General features: G+C 37.9%; 1 protein-coding gene across 1 annotated transcript; it reads left to right on the forward strand.

Annotated features, from left to right (window-relative positions):
* The first annotated feature begins 9,144 nt into the window (after positions 1-9,144).
* On the forward strand, positions 9,145-23,453 carry LOC131962639 (interphotoreceptor matrix proteoglycan 2-like). The gene is made up of 15 exons (XM_059327609.1): positions 9,145-9,223; positions 9,326-9,487; positions 10,823-10,881; positions 10,966-10,986; positions 12,762-13,006; positions 13,423-13,484; positions 13,564-13,789; positions 14,573-16,335; positions 16,419-16,638; positions 19,570-19,780; positions 20,028-20,216; positions 20,347-20,584; positions 21,447-21,526; positions 21,947-22,005; positions 22,553-23,453. The coding sequence occupies exons 1-14, from the start codon at positions 9,170-9,172 to the stop codon at positions 21,978-21,980; spliced, it is 3,564 nt and encodes a 1,187-aa protein (XP_059183592.1). The 5' UTR covers positions 9,145-9,169; the 3' UTR covers positions 21,981-22,005; positions 22,553-23,453.
* Positions 23,454-25,716: the final 2,263 nt, after the last annotated feature.

Consider the following 25,716-nt stretch of genomic DNA (forward strand, 5'->3'; position numbering starts at 1 on the left):
CTCTAATCCAAACTGATTTACGAGCCTAATCTCAGAGTCTGCCGTCATTAAAGGCAGCCGATCCCACAGAGGTCAGAGGTCACGCACAGCCAGCTGAGAAAACACGACCTTCCTAATGAGTCATAGAGAAACCAACTTCCTGTTTTGTCCTCGTTTTCACTGCAATATGTAAAATGTATGTTTAATATATATATATGTTGCATATATATATATATGTTGCATATATATATACATATATATATATATATTGCATGAGTAATTTATCTATATACAGGTGCATCTCAATAAATTAGAATATGATGAAAAGTCCATTTCCAGTAGTTCAAGTCAAACAGCTCCAACCAAGTATTGAGTCATATAGATGGACATACTTTTCAGAAACCAACATTTCCATATTAAACATGCTTTTTAAAATTGGTCTTTTAAAATTGGTATAATTTTTTTTGAGACACTGAATTTTTGGTCTTCATTAAATGTAAGCTAATAATCATTATAATTACAAGAAATTAAATATATTAAGACATGAAATGTTTCATTTTGTGTGTAATGGATCTATATAATGTGTTATTTCCACTTTTTGAATTGAATTATTGACATAAATAAACTTTTCTATGATATTCTAATTTATTGAGATGCACCTGTAATATATGTAAAATATAGATATGAAAACTGCACAATAATGGCTGAAGTAGGGAGTACTTTCATAAACCTAATATAAGTTTGTAGACAACATGACTTAATGTGTTCTTAATGACTAATATTAAATCTGCTGTTTATCAATACGTAGTCATAGCCTCGCTGTTTATAAGCACACAGTCCTAGCCCTGCTGTTTATCAGTACGTAGTCGTAGCCCCGCTGTTCATCAGTACATAGTCGTAGCCCCGCGGTTCGGGGGTTTAAGTTTATTTCAGGTTGTATTTTGCTTCATCTGAAAGTTTTTCCTTGCAGTGTGTCAGGAGACTGTGTGGGAAGCTTTCAAGATCTTCTGGGACCGGCTGCCGGAGCGGGAAGAGTACCAGGACTGGGTCGGTCGCTGCATGCATGGCTCTGTCAGCGTCATGGACATCGGCCGCTACTTCAGCCAATCAGAGGAACACATCACCCTCATCAGGAGTGTGAGTGTTTAATGTCAAATTACTGTGTACTAATACTAGCAAACTGTTATTTTCAGAAGTTTCACGAATACATTTTAACAAACTATAAACAGAGGTGAACATTTTCACTAAAGCTGCAAAATTATTTCAGTATTTTTGCCATATAAATCCACTCAGCCCATCATAAAACCTCAAAAAATGTTGCAAAGATTAAATGTGAGGCCACAAAAAGCTAAAAAATTATTTAAAACTCAGATACTTTTCTTTGCTGAAAATCTGTTTCTGTCTTTCAGAGAGTTGCCATGGCCGCAGAGTTAAACAGGTGAGTTTACGGCACAAAGTCTTCTGTTTTACAGTATTTGTTGTTTTTTTTAATCCATGACAACAAACTGAGCCAGAAGGATGAGACTCTGATCTTTAACATTTGATTGAAGCTTTCTTATGTGCAGATTTCCCAAACAAACTTATTCTTACCAAGATCTCTGTCAAAACAGCTTGTTTCAAGCAAATATTGATTCTTGTGGTGCAGCCATTCCATGTCTTTACATACGAACTTGAATTTTTACTAATTTGTAAAAAGAGTTGTGAAACAAACTGGTTAAAATGTCCTCACAGACACATTTGTTCACTTGTTGGAAGAAAATAATATTTTTGGGCTCAGTTATAGAAAGAAGAGATTCGTTTTTGCAACGTACACTGAAGACAAGAGTGCCTTAGAATCTGATTGAATTGTAACCGGTTTAGAAGAATCTTCTCAACCTCTTTACAAGAGACGTATTTTTTTCGTGTTTTCCTGAGAATACGACTCACAGACCTGAAGCATTATAACTGACAGGGTTGTGTATTGACACCTGTGCTGTGTTTCATCACCTGCTGCAGTGTGCCCATCACCTCAGGTCCACCTCCATGCAGGTAGGCCTACAGACTTACAGAGCTGAAATTTCAAATAAATTTGTATTAGAACTTTATGACACAAATATACATACATGATATGTATGTATATATGTAATATCACAAGTAAATATATATATATAAATTACAAGAATATATGTAAATTGCTGTATCCTTATTATATATATATATATATATATATATATATATATATATATATATATATATTTAATAATAAGGATACATATACATTTTTCGAAGTAACTATATATTTAAATGACACAAAAGTAATGTAAATTTCAAATGCATATATGTAAAAAAAAAAAAAGTGAGTTGCAAAACAAGTATACATTGTACTAACACATGTTAATTTCAATTAAAATAAAATATATGTATATAAATTACACATAACTAAATGTCTAAAATATATATGTGCATTTTTTAAACAAATAACTGTATAAATTATGCACAAGTACATTATCAAATATTAAAATATATTTATATAAATTACACACAAGTACATAGCTTAAGTATGTATGGATTTTTCTTTTTACAAATAAATCTATTTACATTGCAAAAGTATAAATTTAAATTATACAAAAATAGATGTAATTTTTCAAATGAATATATGTCAATTACACTTAAGTTAAATGATCAAGTATAGCTGTAAATTTTTACAAATAATTATATTTATATAACACAAAAGTATATGTAAATTTCAAATAAGTATGTTACACATAAGTAAATATCTAAAATATATATGTGCATTTTTTTTTTACAAATAAGTGTATAAATTATGCACAAGTATATTAACAAATGTTGAAGTAAGTATATATATATATATATATATATATCATTATATATGTCACATACACACACACACACACAGTTTCTAAATATACACACGCAACAAATATATATATTTTAATGGTTTTGTTTTTAAACTTTGAGACAAACCGCAGTAAGAATATAAGACGTGTATAAAAGAGTTTTAATGGTCTTGTGCTGGGTCCAGATGCTTGCTTGTTGTGTTTGTTTGGCTTGTTGCACTTTTTACAGTCGTGTGGTTTCTCTTAAACCTCACTGTCCAGCTGTGCTGCACTTTAATGGATTTAAAGGGGAATGCCAGCTATTTTAAGAGTTCACAGATGTTTGGTCACACCAAACTCTTAGTAAATGTTGATAATAACCGATTATTAGGTTTTCAAGATGAGAAACAAACTGAACTGTTCTGGAAATAGCAAAAGCATACAAAAAAAATCCATATTAACATGTGAAAATTCCCCTTTAAAAGTCTGCTGTTGCTCATTTTACTGATGTTTTTGTAACAATGTTTTTTTTGGACACAGTTTTAGGTGTTTATTGTTGAATTTAATATATCAATAATCAATCATTGCTGCTTTTCAGTAGAAACTTTTCATTTGCTTTTTTAGTGGATTGCTTAAATGCTCGATCGACTAAATGTGAAGCTGTCTTTCTTAATATTCCTACAGTTCAGGCTGTAAATATATGTTCTCTAGTCATAATTTGTTCACAGTTACAGTTAATAACCTGCCTGATTCAGGTTTTGTCACATATTCAGAATATTTCAAATCTGTCACTGTTACTTTTGGTTGTTTGCCTAAATGTCTCTGTGTCTCCGTCTGTCCTGCAGCTCTGACACAACGAGCATCGCTTCTCCAGCAGGTAAACACTCACCTGATGCTCATTCTGTGAATCCGCTCAGTCTGAGATTAGGAGACTTACTAACCTTTAATTCATGGGCGACACATGTTTTTTCTTTTTGGGTTAAAACAAGTACTAATGAAGCTTAAATCAATGTTTTTTTTGTGTAACAACTTAATTTTACCCTCCTGTTATGTTGCGGATCAATTCGACCCATTTCAAAGTTTAAAAATCTACAAATAATAGTTAAAAGTATTTCTTCATAAAAAACAAAACAAAATGTAAAATAAAATTTAATGTATTGAAAAACTCTTGTATTTTTATATGTAGGTCTTTTCAATGTCCTTAAAAAAAGTTTTAACATGCATTTTTTTAAGGACAAATGAGTGAATTATCCTCATTGAACCATGATCTACGAGAGGTAAAGAACACCATTGCACTAAATATTGATTGAAATGGTTAGTAATGGAGTTATTAATGAAATATGAACAATGTTTATTGGGACTTTTTACTTTCTGACACTGTTGGATAAGGCCCAGGGTTGAATTGAGCCAAAACATTGTTGCTGTTCCTGAAAAATGAACATAACAGGAGGGTTAAAATGCATAATTTGACATAAATATTATTATTTTTTATATTTACTTCTTTATTTATTTAACTTTATATCAATTATTTAATTTCATACTTAATTGTCCCTTTTGACTTATTCATTGATTTCATTTTTGGTCATTTTAAAAATGTTTTTTACATTATTTTTGGGGGGTTATTTTAAAAAGAAATTTGGTTTGGGGACAGAATTAAAAAAGGTATGTGGAAGAGAAAATAATGAATAAAAAAATACATCCAAATAAATAAATTAATTTAAAAATAAATAAATACATGTATTAATTAATCAATCAATGCTTATTAAATGAATAGTTTTTAATAACAACTGTGATAACTGTGATAAAATAAATTATATAGTGTATATACTGTTATTTTTCATACATTTGATGACATATTGGCATCGCATAAGTTACTTAATGAGTCATTTATATTCAACTCTGATTCCAAGAAATTTGGGACTTTGTGACATATATTGAACTGTAGCTCTGAGGGCCAATCTTAAAATAATCATACCTATTAAAGTATTTGGAGTGGAATTACAAGATGTTCAATGAATTTCATGACATGACCTTTGGTTAATTTAACCTGAAAGTAGCAGAAAGCTGGCAGGTGGTTGGTCCTGTCTTATTGGTGCACCACTGAATGCCTTTAAGGACCCTGAGACAGGCAGGGAACCAGACTGTTAAAAGCAATGTTTGTCTGAACTTAAATGTCCATTGGATTTAAAAGCCTGTTCTGAGGTCATGTGAGGGAGGAGTGGGTGTAGGAGGCCTGATTCCTGTCACAGGCTCTCCTCTCAGAATAGATTTGTAAGCTTATTTACGGACAGCAGTCTGGTCAATGGAGGGAGGCTGAGCAGAGCACCAGAGGTGTAGACGTGACAGAGTTACTGCAGTACAGGTATCGGGGTTAGTGAGATCACAGCTATAGGTGGAGATGCTGTTTGTATTCAAGCCAACTTGGAGCTGCAGGCACAATTCATCCAGCTTGTTTTAACTGTTTTATTTAAGGTCTTTCAATTTCATCTTCTTCCGATGTTCATGGAGAAGAGAAAAAAATCTCAAAAGATGAAAACTCAAGCAACATCTGACCCCTATAAAGGCACCTTTCAGCTTCTCCAGGGTCGGACACTATCTGAAGTGTTACAGTTGTAACTTTACCACCCCGCAGCAACAACAACAACACATGAAAAAAGATTGAATAATTCAAAAAGCATGCGATTCAGTATATAGTATAAAGTCCTGTTAGCTTACATTACACAGATGTAGTATTGAAAAATGTTGCCAATTTTACAATCCTCATTCCCAAAAGGTTGGGATAGTCTGAAATGTAAATAAAACAGGATGCAATTATTTGCTGATCCTTTATGACAAATATTCAATTGAAGACTGTACAAAGAAAATATATTTACTGTTTAAACTGATAAACTTTTGTTTTTGTAAATGCACAATTTCATGGATGCATTCTGTTTTTATTTATGTTTTATAGTGACACCTTTTTTTGGAATCAGGGTTCTGGCAGAGATTCCAAATGCCCCAAAACCATTGATTTATTTCTGGGATTTTAAGGACCTGTATAGTTCCAGTTCATGTAACATTAGGTGTGATGGATTTTGATGTTCAAACCTCTCAGGAAGTATTAAAGAACATCATCTCTATAGAACTAATGTTGGGCATTACAACTCTTTCTCTGGTCTGGAGCTTCCGGCTCCTGTATACATGTATAATTTGGCATTTTGCAAATCCTTCAATTTACTTTATATCATCCTAATTTGTCATTTTATCAATATTTTCATTTGACAGAGGAAGATATCATTAGATCGGAAACAATCGCAAGTGACCAAGACGACCTTCCGGACTTTGAGGTTACTCCGCTCTCTGAAATCAAAGGGTTGGAACAAGTGGAGCCAACATCCCGGACCGTGGTTCCTTTGGATACGACCTCTGAGCCTGTGGTTGTTGCCACGGCTGATGATGTGGAAGATAGAAAGACAGAAAGTCCACCTTTGGTCATCACGGACACTCTAGAGTCTGAAGAAGTAGATGTTGAGGACACTGCAGAGGGTACTTTGGAGGTTGCTGACTCTGTTACCCATAAGCCCTTTGATGGGACTGTTCAGGAAGTGGAGGAAGACAAAACTGGCCCAGACACAACAGAAGAGGAGGCTGTAGCAGAAGATGAGATAATTCCTGAAGATGTGGATGTACCTGATTCTGAGGTGATTCAGGAAGTTAGCCCAGAAGGTGAGGAGCCGCCCTCAGAAATCATGGCTGAAGAGGGCCTCACAGAAGCAACTATTGTGGCTCTTACAAATCCCACCACAATACTAGCTACAGAAGCTTCCCTGCTGGATGTATCTGGGCAGGAACTACCCCCGGGGCCTGCTGCTGAGGCTCCATCAGAAGTTTTGATGGAGCATATCCCTGAGACAACTTTCAAGGTTGTTGTGGGGCCAGAAGTTGAAGAATTTCCAGAAAGTTATTGGGATGTCACCCCAAATGTAGCTGAGCAGGTTGTAGTGCAACAAACTGAGGATTCAGCAGATGAAACAGTACCAGGTGCGCCTGAATTAGTTGAGGTGGCAATTCTTGAAGAATCTGAAGGTGACATACACAAATCACCTGTCGAAGATCCTTCAGAAGCCATCATAGAAGTTAGCCATGATGAAACCGAAGTCAGCACAGATGCCATTCCAACTATATTTCTAATAGACTCAGAGTCAGAGGAAGAAGCTAAAATATTTATAAATATGTCTCCAGAGCAAGAATCTGTTTCGAACATGGAAACAGAGGTTCCTTCCCACGCCTCTATTCTGACAACAACCGACAAGATAGCAGAAGCAGTTGGGATTAGTCCTGAGTCTGTTGATTTGATCGTAGAGACAACAGAAGAAAAGGAAAAAGTAGAGGTTAAACATGAAGAAGCTTCTGTTGTTGTTAAGGATGAAACAACTGAAGCTGCTGTTGAAGTAGAGTCAGCTGAAGTTATAACAACAGAGAGTGGTGCAACAGAGCTAATTGACACTGGTGAAACAGCAGAAGAACAACCAGTAGTTGAAACAGAATATGTCACTGTGGCAGAAGGAGAAATGGTCAAAACACCAGAACAAAAACTACCAGAGGAAATGGACGAGGTAACAGTTACCAAAGAGAACACAGTAGAACCTCCGGTACATGTCACAGTAGAAGAAGAACCGGAAACTACAATTGAAACAGATGAGACTACTAAAGAAGAAGGAGCAGTTAAGGTTACAGAAAAACCAATTGAAGGTGTCGAAACACTTAAGGCACCTATAGAACCAGTGGAGACCAAAGAAGCAGAACCTACAGAAGAAACTATCGAATGGGTAGTGCCTACAGGAGATGGTGCAGAAGAAGACGAACCTGTAGTCGAAGCTGCTGAAGAGACAAAACCCACAGAAGGGCCAGCAGAAGAAATGGAACCTCTAGAAGAAATGGCAGAAGAGACAGAACTCATCGAGGATCCAGAAACTCAAGCCGAGATAGAAACCACCAGAGAACCAGCACAAGAAGCAGAACTTGTAGAAGAAATTGCAGAAGAAAAGGAAGCTACAGAAGGAACTACACAACCAGCAGAACCTGAAGTAGTAACTGATGAGGATAAAACTCAAGAAGTAGATGGAGGGGAACCTTTGCAGGATAGAGAAGATGCTACTACTACTACTACTACTACACAACCAGCAGAACCTGAAGTAGTAACTGATGAGGATAAAACTCAAGAAGTAGATGGAGGGGAACCTTTGCAGGATAGAGAAGATGCTACTTCTGAGTCCTTTGAGGAGATATTGGAGGAAGAAGATAGTGTGATTGAACCAGAAACAGAAGAATCTGAACCAGAAGTTGAAGAGGAAGTTATCCCAGACACGACTGATGAAACCCCACCAGAGTTTGATGAAGAGATCACCCCAGTTATTGTTTTTGTTCCCGAAGACACAGAGAGTTTATCACCCGGGACTGAAGTGGAGGAAACACCTGAACCAGAATTGACTGTGGAACTTCTGGGAGACAATATGGCAGAAGTACCAGCAGAAACCACAAGTCCTACACAGGTGGTTGAGCCTGCAAGTGAAGTTCCAGAATCCTTCCCTGAAAAAGAAATTGTTCCAGAGCCTCCGAGTGAAACGCCCCCAGAAGTTGTGACTCATGCCCATCCAGGGACAACCACGGAGGAAGAAACCACCAAAGCTAAAGAGAACACCCAAGAGTTTCCTGATGAACCTGACGTCGAGGTTGCACCTCAGGAAGACCCAAGTGAGGACAGTGCTCAGGCTGAGGAAGTTGAGAGTATCTCCCCAGATATTACAGCAGAAGATGCAGAGGAAATCACAACAAAGGCCCCAGTAGAGGTGACATCTGAGTCCCTCGCCAAAACCCCCACGGAGACAAAGACGACCCAAGGTACCGCAGTGGCTGCTAGTGAGGAGGCCACCACTGTGGAGACTGTTGAGGAGACTGTTGAAGCCACTGAGGAGACCACTCTGGAGGCCACTGAGGAGGCCACTGAGGGGGAGACTGTTGAGGAGGCCGCTGAGGAGGCCACTGAGGAGGCCACTGAGGAGGCCACCGAGGAAGCTGCTGAGGAGACCGTGGAGGAGGCCGCTGAGAAGGCCACTGAGGAGACCACTGAGGAGGCCACTGAGAAGGCGACTGAGGAGGCTGCTGAGGAGACCGCTGAGGATGCTGCTGAGGAGGCCACTGAGGAGGTCACTGAGGAGGCTACTGAGGAGGCTGCTGAGGAGGCCGCTGAGGAGGCCGCTGAAGAGGCTCCTGAGGAGGCCACTGAGCAGGCTACTGAGGAGGCTACTGAGGAGGCCACCCCTGGTGCCCCTTTGGAGGTGACAGCCAAATACGTAGTGGAGTACAACAATGGAAACTTCCCTGATCCAACAGAGATGCCTTATGATGTAGATGACAACAACAACTTTGGTTTCGAGGATGAGAACTCTGTAAGTAAATATGGATTAGTTATAGCATGCCTTGTTAATAACCAATACGTTTCAGTCCCAGTGTTGATTTGACATGGAACTTGAACCTGTTTGTTCATGCAGATTGGTAACGAGATAGACGACACCTTGCTTTGGCCCCCGAGACCCCAGAAGGACCAGGTGGTGGAGCTGAGCATCAAGCTGAGAGGAGAAACCTACAACGTCGCATTGAGAGACCCAAGCAGCTTCCACTACCAGCAGCTGGCCAGACAATTCACACGCAGGGTAAGAGAGGACTTTATTTATTCAAAGCTTACACATTAGTCTTGACTAAAAAAAGAAAGTTACATCTTTAGAATATATTCTTTTGAAATATAGAAAACATGCAAATGAGTTCCCTTTTTTTGCATACATAATATTCAGTCTTTAGCTTATAGCTTATTTTGTTGAAATATAAAAGCAAATGAGTAAAGAAGATAATACCTTAGCATCTCTAAAGTTGAACACAGAAGGTAAACTTAAATATGAATGAAAAATATTTACTCAAACTCAAACTTTAGCATACAATATTTTTAAAAAGGCTCCAAGCTAACAATTTAGCATATTCTATGTTAAGTAAGACCTTAAGCTAATGTTTTAGCATTCATTATGTTGCATCTTTAGCATATATTGTGTTTGAATGATATAAAAAATGGGTAAATGAAATTCAACAGGTAGAAAATAAAACATCTCTAAGTTAAACACAGAAACTAAAGTTAATTACTAACTAACTATGCTAACCAGTGTTTGTCCACACAGTGTTTCTGTATTTGGACCACACTAGTGTCATTGTGGTATTTTGGAGAAAGCGATGATGTAATGTGTCCATCAGCCAGGTTCTGTGGTTCTGCTCAGACCTCCTCTTTACTCTTTCCTGTCGTTGTCTCTCTGACGTCCATTACTGACTCGTGGTTTCCTGCAAACTGCACACTCAGGACTCTGGCTCCGGTTTAAAGGCCTCGCCTGTTTTTCACGCATTAAGAATCTTCACGCTTTAAAGCTTGAGTTTCCTCTGCTGTGCCAGCAATCGATCTCTCTGACGCTGAGGCAGAACCAGAGCTGGAAGCCTCCACACACAACACGAGCAGTGACTCACTCTGGAAAAACTTGCTGTGCCAGGAAAAGTCAGAGCGCCGACGTGTTCCCGCTCCTCCGGGACTGGTTCAGGCTCTGCTCCACTGCCGGGGACGCTGGGACGCCAGTTTATGAGCGCCCAGGTCAGGGTCACTAATGAGGGGACATACAGTGGATAATAGGATTAATAGAGACAGCAGCAGGGACAGAGACTCTCTCACCTATATATATATATATATATATATATATATATATATATATATATATATATAAAATTAAAATAGTAGTTATACTACAACTTAAAGGTATATAAAACATAATCAAAGAAAATATATAAGAAAATGTGAAAACCATCAAAGAATCCATTATGGAAAAAACACAAATAGATTATAAACAGACGTAAAATATCAAAATATATACAAAATATAATATAATAACAAAATGATCAAATAAAATCAACATTAAATGTAAAATATCAAAGAAAGACATTCCTTTTTGTGACTTCAGATTGAAGACGCCTTCGAGAGGCTGCCTGGCTTCAAGAACGTCTACATCATCGAGTTCAGGTTTGTTCCTTATGTGTGAAGCAGATAATATCTTTATTATTTATTTTATTTTATATTCATGTGATGTTTTGTTTCTGTTCTCAGGCCACAGAAGGACCTGGAGAGGTGAGTTTCACAAACTTTTCTCATTTTTATCTCAGTTTTATCTCTGTGTTAAAACATTTTGTACCTCGGAGAAAAGTATGTTTTCTCTAAAAAGTCAACAGTTTACCATAGAAAGAAACTATAAAAACAGGCACTGTTGTTTCCTTGAATGGATTATCAGCTACAAAAGTTTCTGTGAGAAAATCAAACCAAACAAAACCAAAAAAAGCTTGAAATCGTGATATTTCTGTCATAATCCTTTTATTCTACATGTCTCATTTAAAATTGGTCCAAGAATTACAAATTTGCACTAACCAGATCCTGTTAAAACATTGAATTCTGCTCCACAGCAACACTGTGAAGCCATGATTGATTCTGCTGAGACGAACAAATATTCACTGAAAATATGTTAACACAGAGCAGAGAGGAGAGGACAGGATAGGCTGGAAACATGGAAATAGTTCAATATGTAGCTTTTTGAGACCATATCACAACATGGATTTTTTTTCTGTGGTTTTCCTCAAGGTCTTGGTGTCTCAATGTGGGATTCTGGAGGGGTTATTGACATTTTTTACTCATTCATGACTAAAATAAAAGGTGGAATTTAGCACCGAATCTCTGTAACAAATGGTATAAACATAAAAATTGCTGCAACAACTGTGAGTAAATGAGTTAAGAGAGCTGTCCTCACTGATCTTTGTGTCCTGGCTGCTCTTTGTGCCCTCACATACCCCCCCCTCACCCTCACCCCCCCTCCAAAGCCCCCTCTCACCTGCCCATCACTCTGCCGCTCTAATTTCCTCTTAATGTCCTTAACAATCGGATCTGAAGTGGGATAAGTGCCCGCCGGCCACCTGCAGTCACCACAGGATTACAGGTTTACGACGGGTCCGCTGCCCCCCCACCCGCTGTCCAGGAAAGTCCCGTCCCCTCCACCCCACCTCCTCCAGAGAGAGTCTTATACTCACCTGAACTCTGCAGACAGACTGTCAGGCTGCAGGAGGAGAAAGTCCACATGGTTCTGGTTTTCTGAACGGATAAACGGATAATTAGCTCAGCTCAACACAAATAACAGTAGACAATCATAATTTATTTTACAGATAACTTCTTGAATAATTCTGATAATATACAGTAAATATATGTATTTAAAAAATAAATAAAAATGCATTTAAAGAAAGATAATAGAAATGTCCCATTATAATAATTTACAGATTTCAATTAGATCAGACCTGGTCATTAGGCAGCTGTCCCTGTCCTGCCCGCGAAAGATCAATACAACCGCAGTGCTTATATTTTTGTAAGGCAATTTATGTATGTGCGTGCATCGCACCTGCACAGAAATGCATTCAACAAAAAACACTAAGTTATCTTGTTGCCGAAATTCCATCTCACGGTTAAAAAAAGAACAAAGACATTAAGCCCAAGACGGACTGGATCTTTCTCACGAAAATAAGAAAAAATAACTGAAAAACATCTGGAACACTAATAAATTGAGTTTTTGCCATTTTCACTGCTATATTTGACTTACTCCACATTAACAGTCTTATCATGAAATGTATTCTTACCAGTAGCAGCTCAAACCCAGATAATATTGTATTTTTTAAGCAATGGAATTAATTTTGAGCAGAATTAAGTTCACAGTATTGGTCCGGCCGTCGGCAACCTTCCCAGTATCTCTTGTGGCCCCTTGGGAAAATAAATTGCCCACCCTTGGTGTAGATGAATAGTTTATTCTTGATGTCTTGCTCTCTGTGTATGTTTTGGATGGTGCACTGATGCTTCTCTTTCCTTGTCAGGGGTCTGGTGGTCCTGGTACACTACGCCATTACGCTGGAGGTGGATGGCAGCAGCGGCATTGCCAACGACACGCTGGACTTCATCTCTTTGCAGAACAACCTGGTGGAGAAGAGTTTCCCTGGCGCCGCCGAGCAGCCCACTGTTGTCTACACCATCACTGACTTCCGCAATTACATCACCGAGGCGCTGCACAAAGACAACTTCCTGTCCAACAGCAGCATAGAGACGCTGCCGGCTGAGGACGGTAGGATTCATCCATTGACAGAACTTTGTGATTTTTTAAATAATTATAAATATACATTAATTGTAAAAGTCTTACAGGTTTGTTAAGTTCTACAAATTTCATCATACATTTCTGTTAAAGACTTAAAGGTTTTCTTCTTTATTTAGTAAAAAAATCACTAACTTGTGTCCAGAAAATGGTATTTGTGAATCCTAAAATTAAAAAAAACATACATAACATTTTATTTTATTTACACAAGACACTTCTCTTAATTATGTTTATTGAAAAGAGGATGAAATATTCTTCTTGTTTGAATTTTTAACTCTCAGAAATGTTTTTCTCACCACAACTCACACTTCAGATGTTTAAATGTTTCCAGTTCCTTTCCTTGGGTCCAAAAACAATAAAAAAAAGTTATTAACAACTCTTTTCTGCAGCAGAGAACGTGTTACCCACCGTGAAACCTACGAGCCAAACAGCTGACACTTTGGACAACATGGTGAGTCGAATTGAGCCATAAAACAAACTATCTCATAAACAAAGACTCGATCAGATGTCAGTAAACTCTCTCCTTTCAGGATAACATCCTCGCTGCGGAGAAACCTCCCGACGCTCCGAGCCATGAGGCGGACAGTGGCAACACTTTCTTCAACAAAGATGACTTCCTGTTTGACTCCTTCGACCAGTGGAAAGGCTCCGTGGGCGACACGTTGAGCGAGAATGATGTCTTCATGTTTGACGAGAGCACAAGTCCACCACCTGCCGCTGAGTTCCCCAGGAAGACTATTGAACTGCAGAGGGAGAGTGAGCAAACGTCTACTACACTCCTTTTTAAAGACATGCCCACTTTATGCTAATAACATGCTGCTTTTCTCCTGCAGTAAAATGTGTTATTTTGTCCTATTTTATGTGGATATTCCTGCATACTAGGGTCCCTAAACAGTGAGTTGTATAAATCGGTAACGACTGGAAAGCTGAGACTCTTGTTGATTCAATGAGCCCAATTTTATTAATGTGTGATGATGATAGATATTGACAATAAAGGGGTTCTTCAGCAGTTAACACAATACAAGTGCTCGCCATACAATCACCCAAAATACAGGAATCTACAAAATGTCAAAAGTTTTTTAAACCAAATCACAGGTTCTATGGTGTTCCCCAAGGTCTTGCTGTCCTAATATGGGACTATGGAGGGATTTTTAAACATTTTTACTAAATCTCCAGTAAAAAAACGATTAAAGTTACCACTAAATATGATCAAATGGTACCAACCCCAAAATTGCTGTAACAACTTATGAGATGTAAATGAGCATGGAAATTGACTTCATATACTCTTATCCTAATGTTCTATGACTTTATACACACTTTCTATATTTTAATAGGCATCAAATTGAATGTTTGTTTCATATTTATGACTAGAACACTTTGATATCTACTGTGGACCTTCTACCCCCTAATAGAGGACAGAAATGGCTCTATGTGGGTCTCTCTTATTCATTTAAGACCTATCTAGACCTTTAGAACTCTTACTGATTCTGAGGCAGATCCCAGCCATTAAAACTCTCCATGTGCTTCTTTGGTTTACAGATGATGGAAATATTGAAGATGAGGGATTCCTACTCAGTAACGCTCCGACGGATGATGGCAGCATCCCCCGAGGGGACCATGTGGCTGGTCTGGGAGGCTCCACTGCCGCTGCTCCTCCACTGCCAGTGAAACCTCAAACTGACTCTGAGGTCACACTGGACGAAGGATCTGGCTCTGGTTTCTCTGGAGACGGCCAGGGAGCTGATCTCTGGTCCTGGCAGCCAGCAGCAACATCTGACGAGACTGGACTAGATGAGGGGGACGGCAGCCTGGAGGTGCTGCCGCCACCTGATCTAGAGGAGACCGACGATGAAGATGAGGAGGTTGAGGTCGCTGGCATAGAGTTGCCAATCACTGAAAAAGAGGATTTAATTGCAATGGAAGTCGAGTTCACTAATGCTCCGTCTTTGCATGTAACAACAGTCACTGCTTTTGAGGAATTATTGCCTGACAGAGGCGTTGAGGATCCTTTCTTGGACCAGGTTCTGGTTACGCCACACATCAGCACTGTCCCTCGGTACTCAACTACCACTGAAGCACCCATTTTCTCGCCCAAAGGAACCTTGACTGTCGAACTTTCAGTGAAAAAGGTGGAGGCATCTGGCTTGTATGATGACTACTCCTTGACTGAACCACATACCCTTGGGGTGCCAGTCACAGATTCTCCTGAACTTGAAGTTTGGACTCGTGAGGCCCCCGCTTTCGCAGGGCCCACTGATTTAGCAGTCAGGCTTCCAGAAGCCACTGAAGAAGTAACTCCTGAAGCAGCAGTGGCTACAGTTGGGTCTAGATCAGAGGATATTCCCAAGAAGGAGGAGGTTAAAGTTATTGATGTGCCTGAAGTCCCTGATACTGACACTTCCTCCACTGAAGTGTCACCTACTGTTGGAGATGTCCAGGACATCACAGTCACAGAATCCAGCTTTAATTGGATCACTGAAGAGCCGTCAGAACTTGAAATATTCACGGAAAAACCAAAATTGCTGCTGCCAGAAACCAAAGATCATGATGAGGTAGAGATAATAGAGGAGCAATACATTGGTGCCATTGATCCTGTGACAACAACGGCACCGACGGTTGGTATCCAAGGTGAGGATCTCATTGTGGACGAAGTGATGGTTGTCACCACAACGACTTTAGCTCCGGTCCTTGTTGTTTCTGAAAGTTCAGACCACAGCAGCAGCATTGCACTCTCACCTGAGAAGGACTCACCATTCACTCGAGTTTCGGATTCTGCACCGGAGGACGAGGAACCGGTCAACCACGAACATCCTAACCATGAAGATGCTGACGAAGTTCCACTGAGCATTCCAGATGTCCCTCATTTGACTCAATCGGTGGTGGTTTTGAACCAAACAGAGGGTGGAGCAGCTCAGGATGAAGACTCGTTAACCACCTTGATGAATACTTCAGAAGGTGAATTAAGTAGCGATATCCTCAAAACAACAACGTCCTCGATTCAGGAAGTCGACGACAGCACCCCTTCTTCTGAAATCCAACCCTTTGATCCCGGTTTCTCCAACGTGCCAACCATCGATGTCAGCTTTGATGTGTTCCAGTATGGTGGCATTGCAACTGAAGGTGACAGCAGCGGCTTTTCCAGTGGGGCACAGGGGTCAGACCTGGAAGCATTAGCGAGCCGACCCGGCAGGGCCCTGATGGTTTTCTTTAGCCTCAGGGTGACCAACATGGCGTTCTCCATGGATCTCTTCAACAAGAGCTCCCCTGAGTACAAAGCCCTGGAGCAACGTTTCCTACAACTGGTGAGAACCCAAAGGCTCTGACAAATAAACTTTTATATTCATATGAAAGGTTCCTCACTTGTCTTGTTTTTTTTTCCTTGCAGCTGGTCCCCTACCTTCAGTCCAACCTGAACAACTTCCAGAACCTGGAGATACTCAACTTCAGGAACGGCAGCATTGTGGTGAACAGCAGGATGAGGTTTGGTAAGCCGGTTCCCAAAGGGGTCACCAACAGTGTCTACCTCATCCTGGAGGACTTCGCCAACAACGCCTACCAAACCATGAACCTGGCCATCGACAAGTACTCGCTGGATGTAGAATCAGGTAGGACTGAAGCTCAGTAGGTAGGGGATTGGACTCGACAAGTTTTAAAGGCCTGACACTGAGACAGAATTTTAACGTGCCGTTAAATTAACAGAAAATTGATTTCCTTATTAATAAAACCTTCAAAATGCATTTAGACAAAAAAATCACTGAAAGTGAGAACGTTTTTTTTAACTGGTTTCCATTATTGAACAATTTGTAAAAGTTTTAGATCTTCTGCAGTTTAATGTGTGTCTCCGACGTCCTTTAAAAAGTTCAAGATATGACCACCTTGTTGGAGCTGGAGCTGCTAAATTAACCTTTTGAACCACACCAACCCTTTGTTGGGTTTGAAAAGTATGTTTTCTTTCAAGAAATTGTTGGATTTTAAACTTTCCAATGGTCCCTGAAGGGATAGTCTGTTATAAAGGTCAGTTAGAAAAAGCAACCGAAACAAGGCTTAAAATTGTGGTTTGTCTCTCGTCATCATTTTATTCTAAATGTCTTAAATTCTGCACTCTTCAATGACACTTTGAAGCCATGATTGATTCTGCTGAGACGAACGACCACATGACAAATATTCACTGAAAATCTGTTTACACAGAGCAGAGGGGAGAGTCCTGAAAAATGGAAATAGTTCAAAATGTAGAATATGTGGGGCAAGCATTTTTGCCTCAACAATTGTGACACCGGTTGGCACATGGAAAAGTGTTATTTTATTCCATCCTTTAAAAAAAAGAAAAATTGTCAGAGAAACTCAACTAGTGTTTTTTTTCTTTTTTTTTTTTAAAGATTTATCTGATTATAACTGTTTCTGCACAAAATACATTTTTGGCATTTTGTTCCCACTTCTAGCCATAATTGTGCTGATTCTGTAGAGCTACAAGACTTAGAGATTTTATATAAATACAAGGCCACGGTGAGTAAATTGAACAAAGACCAAAAAGCCCTGAAACTGCTTGTCGAGGTTCAGAGGGTTAAGGTGCAGACAGATTTGTGATTTTGGGCTAAATAAGTAAACTTGACTTGGTCTTGACTGTTTGTTTGCTCAGCTGTTTGAGTCGTAAACCTAGAATTTGTGTGACCTTGTTTTAAAGAATTTCAGGAGGTCTGGCTGGATCCTGGGTTTTCATCTCACACCAACAGTCATCAATAGTTAATTTTCTTGACTTAAGAGAACTACTTGTTGTATTTAGAATTTTGAACACCTCCTCCTGTCACAAGTCCTCCAGGAAGTATTACAAGTTTGTGTTTGTATTCAGAAGACATTTCATGCTCAGTGGGTGAATCCATTCAGACAGATTATCTCAGGTATTAGATCAGAGTCGAGAACACACACTGACTCACTCTGATATCTGCAGGGTTATCTGTCTGAGAGAAGCACAACTACTCAAGTACAAATGTCAAGTACTTTTAATTTGTACTTGTATTCCACTACATTTATCTGACAGCTTCAGTTACTTTAACAATGAAGATTTTACAAAAATAAAAAAAGAAGTAGAGTTTATAAAATCTGACCTTTAGTTATATTTAAATTGAATTTGCTATTTTGTTTTGATAATTTTATAAAAAAATATTTTAATTTATTTTATATTACATCTTTTTTTTCACGTTTTACTTGTGGTGTCCCACAAGGCTCAATTTTGGCACTACTTTTGTTTTGAATGTCTTGATTATGTGAACATATTAAAATAAACCTTATGACACTCAGCTGTACGTACAAAAAAACTATGTCCCGTCTTTGAAAGATGAAATATCAGGAAAAAAGTAAAATCATTCATGAACATTTTTTGTACCTCAGGGTTCTCGTAGATGTGTCACACTTTTTGTAGCGTATATATTTCATTTACAGTATATACTTCTACTTCTATAATATTAAAATAAACTATATGCTGATGATACTGTCTTTCAAAAAAATAGTTAAATCTGACTGAAATAGATGTGAGGGATATTTTTTTTTCTGCATTTAGTACTTTCACTTTCCATACTTTTCCTTTTTAATGTGTCCAACCCGCACATTTCCAGCTGAGTGAGGTGAAGTAATGTGGGATGATTTCTGTCGACTGTAACGTGAGATTTACTGTCACTTCCATCTCTGCTGAGCTGCAACTCCTTAATCTGTCTGAGCCAATCAGAGCTCCTGACAGCCTGATAATCTACAGCAGTGACTCACTGTAGTCATTAATCACTTCACTCCACTTCACGCTGAAGGCAGCTTTCCATTGCACAAAAAGAATAATCTGTGTGCCCAATAGGACAGGCGCTAGATCAAAGAAAAAGATCTGCACACTAACAATATGAAGGATTTTTATTGTGGCTGAGCTTATCTGCTTAATTCTGATAATAAGGAAGACTCCAGCATGCTGACGAGTTAAATCATCATCCAAGATGTAATCACCACCTGACTGGTCCAGATTAGTCCTGCAGCTCCTGGGACAAGCCTCTCAAGATGTGAAAGAAATTGTTCATTCTCGAAATTGCTTGTTCTCCAAATAAATACGGACTTGTGTGATGAATAAGAAACCTTTACGACATGCAGCATGGAGAGAAGACCAAACCATGGTTGTTCTCTGCCGCACATAGTTATATACCATGAGGTGCTCGCATGAACAAAAGAAGTCAAAGCACTTAAGGACAGTGTCAGAGACTGTCAGCCAAAACTACAAATTAAAGCAGGAAGTGCACACAAAATAAAAGCAGACCATTACAAAAAATAGTTTCCAATTAATTGACTTCTTCTTCTGTCTATTTGTTGCTGTTTCCATTATGCACCATATTTCTTCAGAAAACTGCAGGGCTGCTGCAACTGAAGTTTTTTCTGTTATTTATAATTCATGTTAATGTATTCTGTTTTTAACTTTTAACTGTGTTGCTTTTGATGCTTTTCTTGTTTTATGTAAATTTTGTCATATTGTCTTACTGCTCTTAAAATAAACTCTCCTTCCTCCTCAGGCGAACGGGCTGACCCCTGTAAGTTCCAGGCGTGCAATGACTTCTCCAGGTGTATGGTGAACAGGTGGTCGGGCGAGGCCGAGTGTGTGTGTGACGCCGGGTACCTGAGCGTGGACGGCCTGCCGTGTCAGAGCGTTTGCGAGGTGCAACCCGACTTCTGCCTCAACGACGGCAAATGTGACGTCATCCCCGGCAAGGGCGCCATCTGCAGGTTGGAGGACGTCTGAACTTTTTCACAATATTCTAATTTTTTGAGACACTAAGTTTTGGGATTTCATTATCTCTAAGCCAGAATAATCAAAATTACAAGAAAACCAGGCTTGAAATAATTCGCTCTATGAGTAATGAATCTATATAATGCACGAGTTTCACTTCCTTAAATGATTGACAAAAAATAATGAACTTTTGATGATATTCTAATTTTTTGAGATGAACCTGTATTGTTGAACCTGCTGCAGGTGTCGAGTCGGAGAGAACTGGTGGTATCGCGGCGAGCACTGTGAAGAATATGTCTCTGAGCCGCTAGTAGTTGGCATTGCCATCGCCTCGGTGGCCGGGTTCCTCATGGTGGCAGCTGGGATAATTTTCTTCCTGGCGAGGACGCTACGAGAGCAGTATGATGGGGAGGACACAGAGGACCCCCTGAGGTGGGCGACGAAGACCAATTGTTTTAATGTAACACTGAGTGTCATCAGCATAGAGGTTTATTTTAGTATCATGTCCAGTTTTTAATGATCACTTGTTTTGATTAATACATCTAAATGTTTCGCCCTCCAGACGGGGAGACAGCATGCCGACGCTAGAGCGCGCCGCCAAGTTCAACCCCACGTTTGAGAGCGACCCGGTCACTGCCCAGTACTACCGTCGTTATGATGACGATGTTCCCCGGTACAACCGCAGTGGTGGCGGCGCCAACTTCCCACCGTACAGCAGTTGCAGCAGCGCCGACAGCTCCAGAGTCTTCGGCAGTGACGAGATACGACATATCTACGAGAACACCACGCTCACCAAGGAGGTACGATGGTCGCTCAAGTTTATGATTACATAATTTTCTTTGTTTCAGTGAGATCTGAGTCGAACTCACTCATTCGAAAATGGGACAAGATTTTTTTTTATCTACAACCAGCTTTCATCAGCATAGAGGTTTATTAAATAATCTATCTATTAATCTAGTGATTGTTTGGTTTGTAGAAATGGTGGAAATAGTGACTGACACTGACTAATACATTAAAATTATTACATTAATAACAATTAATTAAAAAAAATAAATAAATAACAAAAAAATGTATGTACTCATTTTCTGCAAAAGATGGAACAACTTTTTCCCTGAATGCAACAGAGTGTCATCAGCACAAACCAAAATGGCCCCAACACTGAGTCTTGTTGGACACCATACATACAGTTTACTGTAAGGTAGAAAAGAAAACAGCAGAGAAGCAAATTTTTAGTGTGATTTTTCTGGCCATTATTTTAAAATATAGTCAAGTAGAATTAAAACAGAACAGCAACCAGATTTTTGTATTTTCATGTTGCAGTGTGATTGTTTTCCTTCAAAATACTTGATGGTACTGGTTGCATGCCAACAAAATAAACAAAAACACTCAGATTTAGTTATTTGTGGTTGTTTTTGTCGATTTCAAATTTAAACTTTTACTTTGTGAACATGACTAAGGTCGTACACTAAACAATGTGAATTTTGTTTGTTTGTCTCAGAGATCTTTCAGACATTCCACTCTGGTTCTCTTGGTCATTCCCCTTTACTTTTACTCAGTTTTATGTTTGATGACTGAATATTGTGACTATCAGGGGCTTTGCATCTGCAGACATATATTTCCTCTTCAGTAAACAGCTCTCTCTGACATCTGACCCCTGTGCAGGAGATCCAAGAGCGCCTGAGGATAATCGAGTTGTGTGCCAGAGATCAACACTTTGCAGACTTTATGCGACAAACTCAAGTGTGAGTGTTATAATGTTTCTGCACTTTAACTTGACATTCCAGCTAGAAAACAAACAATGGTTTTTTTTAATAGTTTGTAATAAAAATATCACATTATTTCATCTAATTTGAAATAATCTCAATAATTATTTCAGGACTCGTCAAAATAAGTTTGTTTGAATCTACAAAAATAGACCTGGAGTTTGGTGTAGAAGAACTTTAGATATCAGCTTCAATAGATATTTATTTTAATAAATTAATTTAAAGTGGCTCTAACTTGGAACATCTGTAGAATCATCTGGTGTTTAAGGAAACATTTAAAAATAGTTTTGGAAATGCTCAGCATCAAATAACCAAACAATCCTCTGGGACGCACTCATGTGTTTATGTTTTATGTTTGTACCACAAACCACCAAACTAATCCGGTTTTCTCTGGTTCAGATTCCTGGAGAGAAGAGGAAGCTCGAACACATAACGGGTCGTGAGCCGGCAACCTCAAGGTACTGAAACCTGCTTCCTTTGTTTGTCTTCAGTTGTTTTAGGACAAAACTGCATCAGGATTTAGTTTCCTCAGCGTTCATGAAACAAAAGTCGGGTCTAATGTGACAAAAGAAACACAGAGACCTGATAGAAAACAGTTTTGTCATGTTTTCTTTTGTAAAATTTAAAGAGACTTATTTTTAATATATTTATATTTTAAACACATTTTTAAAAATACTTATTTAAACATTTAAAAGCATTTCTATTCATTTTTTTAAGCATTCAAAAAATCATATATTTTTTCGAAAAGTTACATTTTTTTAAGTTGGAAACATTTAGATACTTATTTATACATATATTTAAAACATTTAAAAACACTTATTAATTCATAATTTAAACATTAACAAAGACATATTCTTTATATATATATATATATATATATATTAAACATTAAAAATGCCTTTTTTCTCCATATTTTTTAAAAGAAAATTTTTATGTTATTGTCAAACATTTAAAAAGACTTCCTGAAACATATATGGTGCGTTTTTAACACCTGTGTCTCCACAGAAACCCGCCTTCGTCTTTGATTCGTATGAATCGTCTCGCTGCTTCCAATTGACATGAAGATGTCGAGACGTTTATTTCGGGGTGGCCTGAAGTGAACTTTGACCTTTGCTTGGTTGCCTGTCCGTCTCACCTTCACCTGTAAATACTGTTGTTTGTCTCTGTCCACCTGTGTCCCTCTGTCCTCCATCACACTTCTCTCAGTTTCACTTCAAGGGCTTCTGTTTGCGTCCTCAGTGCTGCAGGATCGGCTGTCGTCACCGTCACAGTTTTTGATTCTGGTGATTTTTCTTTTTTTTCCCGGGACGGCTCCGTCTCTCAGCGCTCCTCCCCGTCAGTGCCTTTGCCGCTCTGTTAGCTTGTTTGGGATTCGACGCGTTGACTCTCGGGGCCCTTGACGTCAGTTTTTCTCTCGGATCACTAAACCACCAATCAGCTGCTTAACAAACACCAATGTTTACATTTCTCAACCAGTGCTGGAGTGTGAACGGATGTGTAGAACACGTGTAGCCTGTATGTCTGTTTAACAAGTCCTGCTGACCAATCACAGAACAGTTTCTTTTCAATGCTGCCGAGGTGTCGGCTCCAAAACAATGAGCCATAAATAAATATTATTAATGTAACTCTGTGAGGATCAGAGAACTAAAAATATAACCAAGCTTTGTGTTATCCTGCTGCAGCTTCAAACTGCTGCATTTTATTTACATCTGTGTCAGACTGCAAATAACCTGAGATAGTCTTATCTCAGTCTCACAAGTCATCTTGTTCCTACAAGTTAACTTGTTTCCACAAGTAACTATATTGTTTGCAACAGTTATTATCTTGTTTTCACAAGTTACTATCTTGTTTTATCTTCTCACGTTATTATCTTGTTTGCACAAGTTCGTGCAAGTTATTATCTTGTTATTCCAAGTTATTAACTTGCTGTTTCAAGTTATTATCTTGTAATTCCAAGTCATTAACTTGCTCTTTCAAGTTATTATCTTGTAATTCCAAGTTATTAACTTGCTGTTTCAAGTTATTATCTTGTAATTCCAAGTCATTAACTTGTTGTTTCAAGTTATTATCTTGTAATTCCAAGTCATTAACTTGTTGTTTTAAGTTATTATCTTGTAATTCCAAGTCATTAACTTGTTGTTTCAAGTTATTATCTTGTAATTCAAAGTCATTAACTTGTTGTTCCAAGTTATTATCTTGTAATTCAAAGTCATTAACTTGTTGTTTCAAGTTATTATCTTGTAATTCAAAGTCATTAACTTGTTGTTTCAAGTTATTATCTTGTTCGCACAAGTTATTATCTTGTAATTCAAAGTCATTAACTTGTTGTTTCAAGTTATTATCTTGTTCGCACAAGTTATTATCTTGCTTGTACAAGTTCTTACAAATTATCTTGTTCTCAGAAAAGAAAGAAACGTTTTTATTGTATTTGTGTGAAACATAATATTGCAGTTGTTTTGGTATAAAATATAAACTTGTGTGAACCAAATAATAATTATGGGGGTTCATGGCAACATGCTTTCTGACTCTGGAGCGAAAATAACACAAAATAAATGAAAGCTTCGTATTAAAACTATAACAAAATATATAAGTGCACCAACAGAGCAGCCAATAAAAAATGTCAGGAACATTGAGTGCTTTTTATCTGGATTGTAGATTAAATATATCCATTAGACTGACAGCTGATGTTTATTGTTGTATGTTTAGATGCTGTTTGTTGTTTTTCTTTTTTAGATATGACGTCATCACACATCTGATCTCTATTGTGTTTCTGTTGTGTTTTATTGTGTTTTCTATGCTGTCATTCTAGAACAAAGACTCAAACTATCATGAAAGTGCGTTTTTCTAAAATAAAATCACAATATTTTTTACAGAATCATCCGAGTTATTGGTATTAATTGAAAGTGTTTTCATAGTTACAGACATGAACGGTTGGGGAGTCATGAACTACAAAACTATAAATTGGACCATAAAATTGACTGCCCCACCCACTTTGTCAGATTATACAAAAGCCTGATTTGTTTACAAAATGCTGTCACATTAAGGCCTTTAATTTTCAAAATGTGGGCTTGTGAAGAGGAAAAACCTTTTTATTTGTATATCTGAAAATCATTTTTTCTAGATCTAAACGGGATATGTGGGAAAATACACATGAAGAAAAGGCAATTAGAGTAAAAACATGAAAATCACCACAAGTGGAGCCCAGTAATTCCGCTGAATCTGACACACACATTCTTGTACTTCTATCTTTGTTAGGGCCCTTGTTGGAATAGTGAATTCCCTAGCCCCTTACCCTTAACCTGACCTTCCTCTAACCTTACCCTAACATAAACCTAATTATAACCTTAACCCTAAAACAAAGAAGTGAGGACCGGTCCAAATGTCCTCACTTTACAAAAATGTTCTCACTCTGTTTGTTAAAAACTAGATCCGGTCCTCACTATGTAGGAAGCACAAGAACACACACACACACACTGCAAACATGTTGATTTGTGTAAAACGAGGAAACGTTTGATTTTCGTTTTTTTTTTTTTAGTGAAACAAGATCCCTAAGTTTAATAAATTACTTTTTACACAAATATTGAAGAAATGAAAGTAAAATTAGGGAACTAAATGTCCTCAGTCTGATGGTGGAAACAGTAATTGTTAATCAAATAAAAATGAGCATTACAATGATATAAATATAAAAGTAATTGCATTCAGCAGCTACATGTGATGCTGCCAGAGAGATGCATGCTGGGTAAATGGGGACACCTGCTGGTTTTCTTTCAGCAGTGTTGTGTATCGGCTTCTTTTGAATGTTTTTTTAATGTACTTTTACATTAAATGTAATTCATTTTTCACTTAAGATTAATTTTGAAAGTTTGATATTTATTGATTGATATATATATATTTTTTTTTAAATAATGATTTTAATTACAAAGTATAATTTTTAAAAGTATATGAAATATCTATGGGATTTGTGATTAATTTCTAGTTTTATTTATTTAAAAATGTTATATACATGAAGTTGTTGTTGATAGCCGTCTGTATCATTCATTTATTTCAGAATTTGATGTAAAATAAAAAAATTTACTTTTAACATTATTTTTTAATTAATCAATTTTATTATAAAACAGAATTCAACATATAAATAGAAATGGTTCGTTTAACCTATTTGGATTCAGAAT

Source organism: Centropristis striata, chromosome 24 (genome assembly GCF_030273125.1).
Source record: "Centropristis striata isolate RG_2023a ecotype Rhode Island chromosome 24, C.striata_1.0, whole genome shotgun sequence".
NCBI lineage: Eukaryota > Metazoa > Chordata > Actinopteri > Perciformes > Serranidae > Centropristis > Centropristis striata.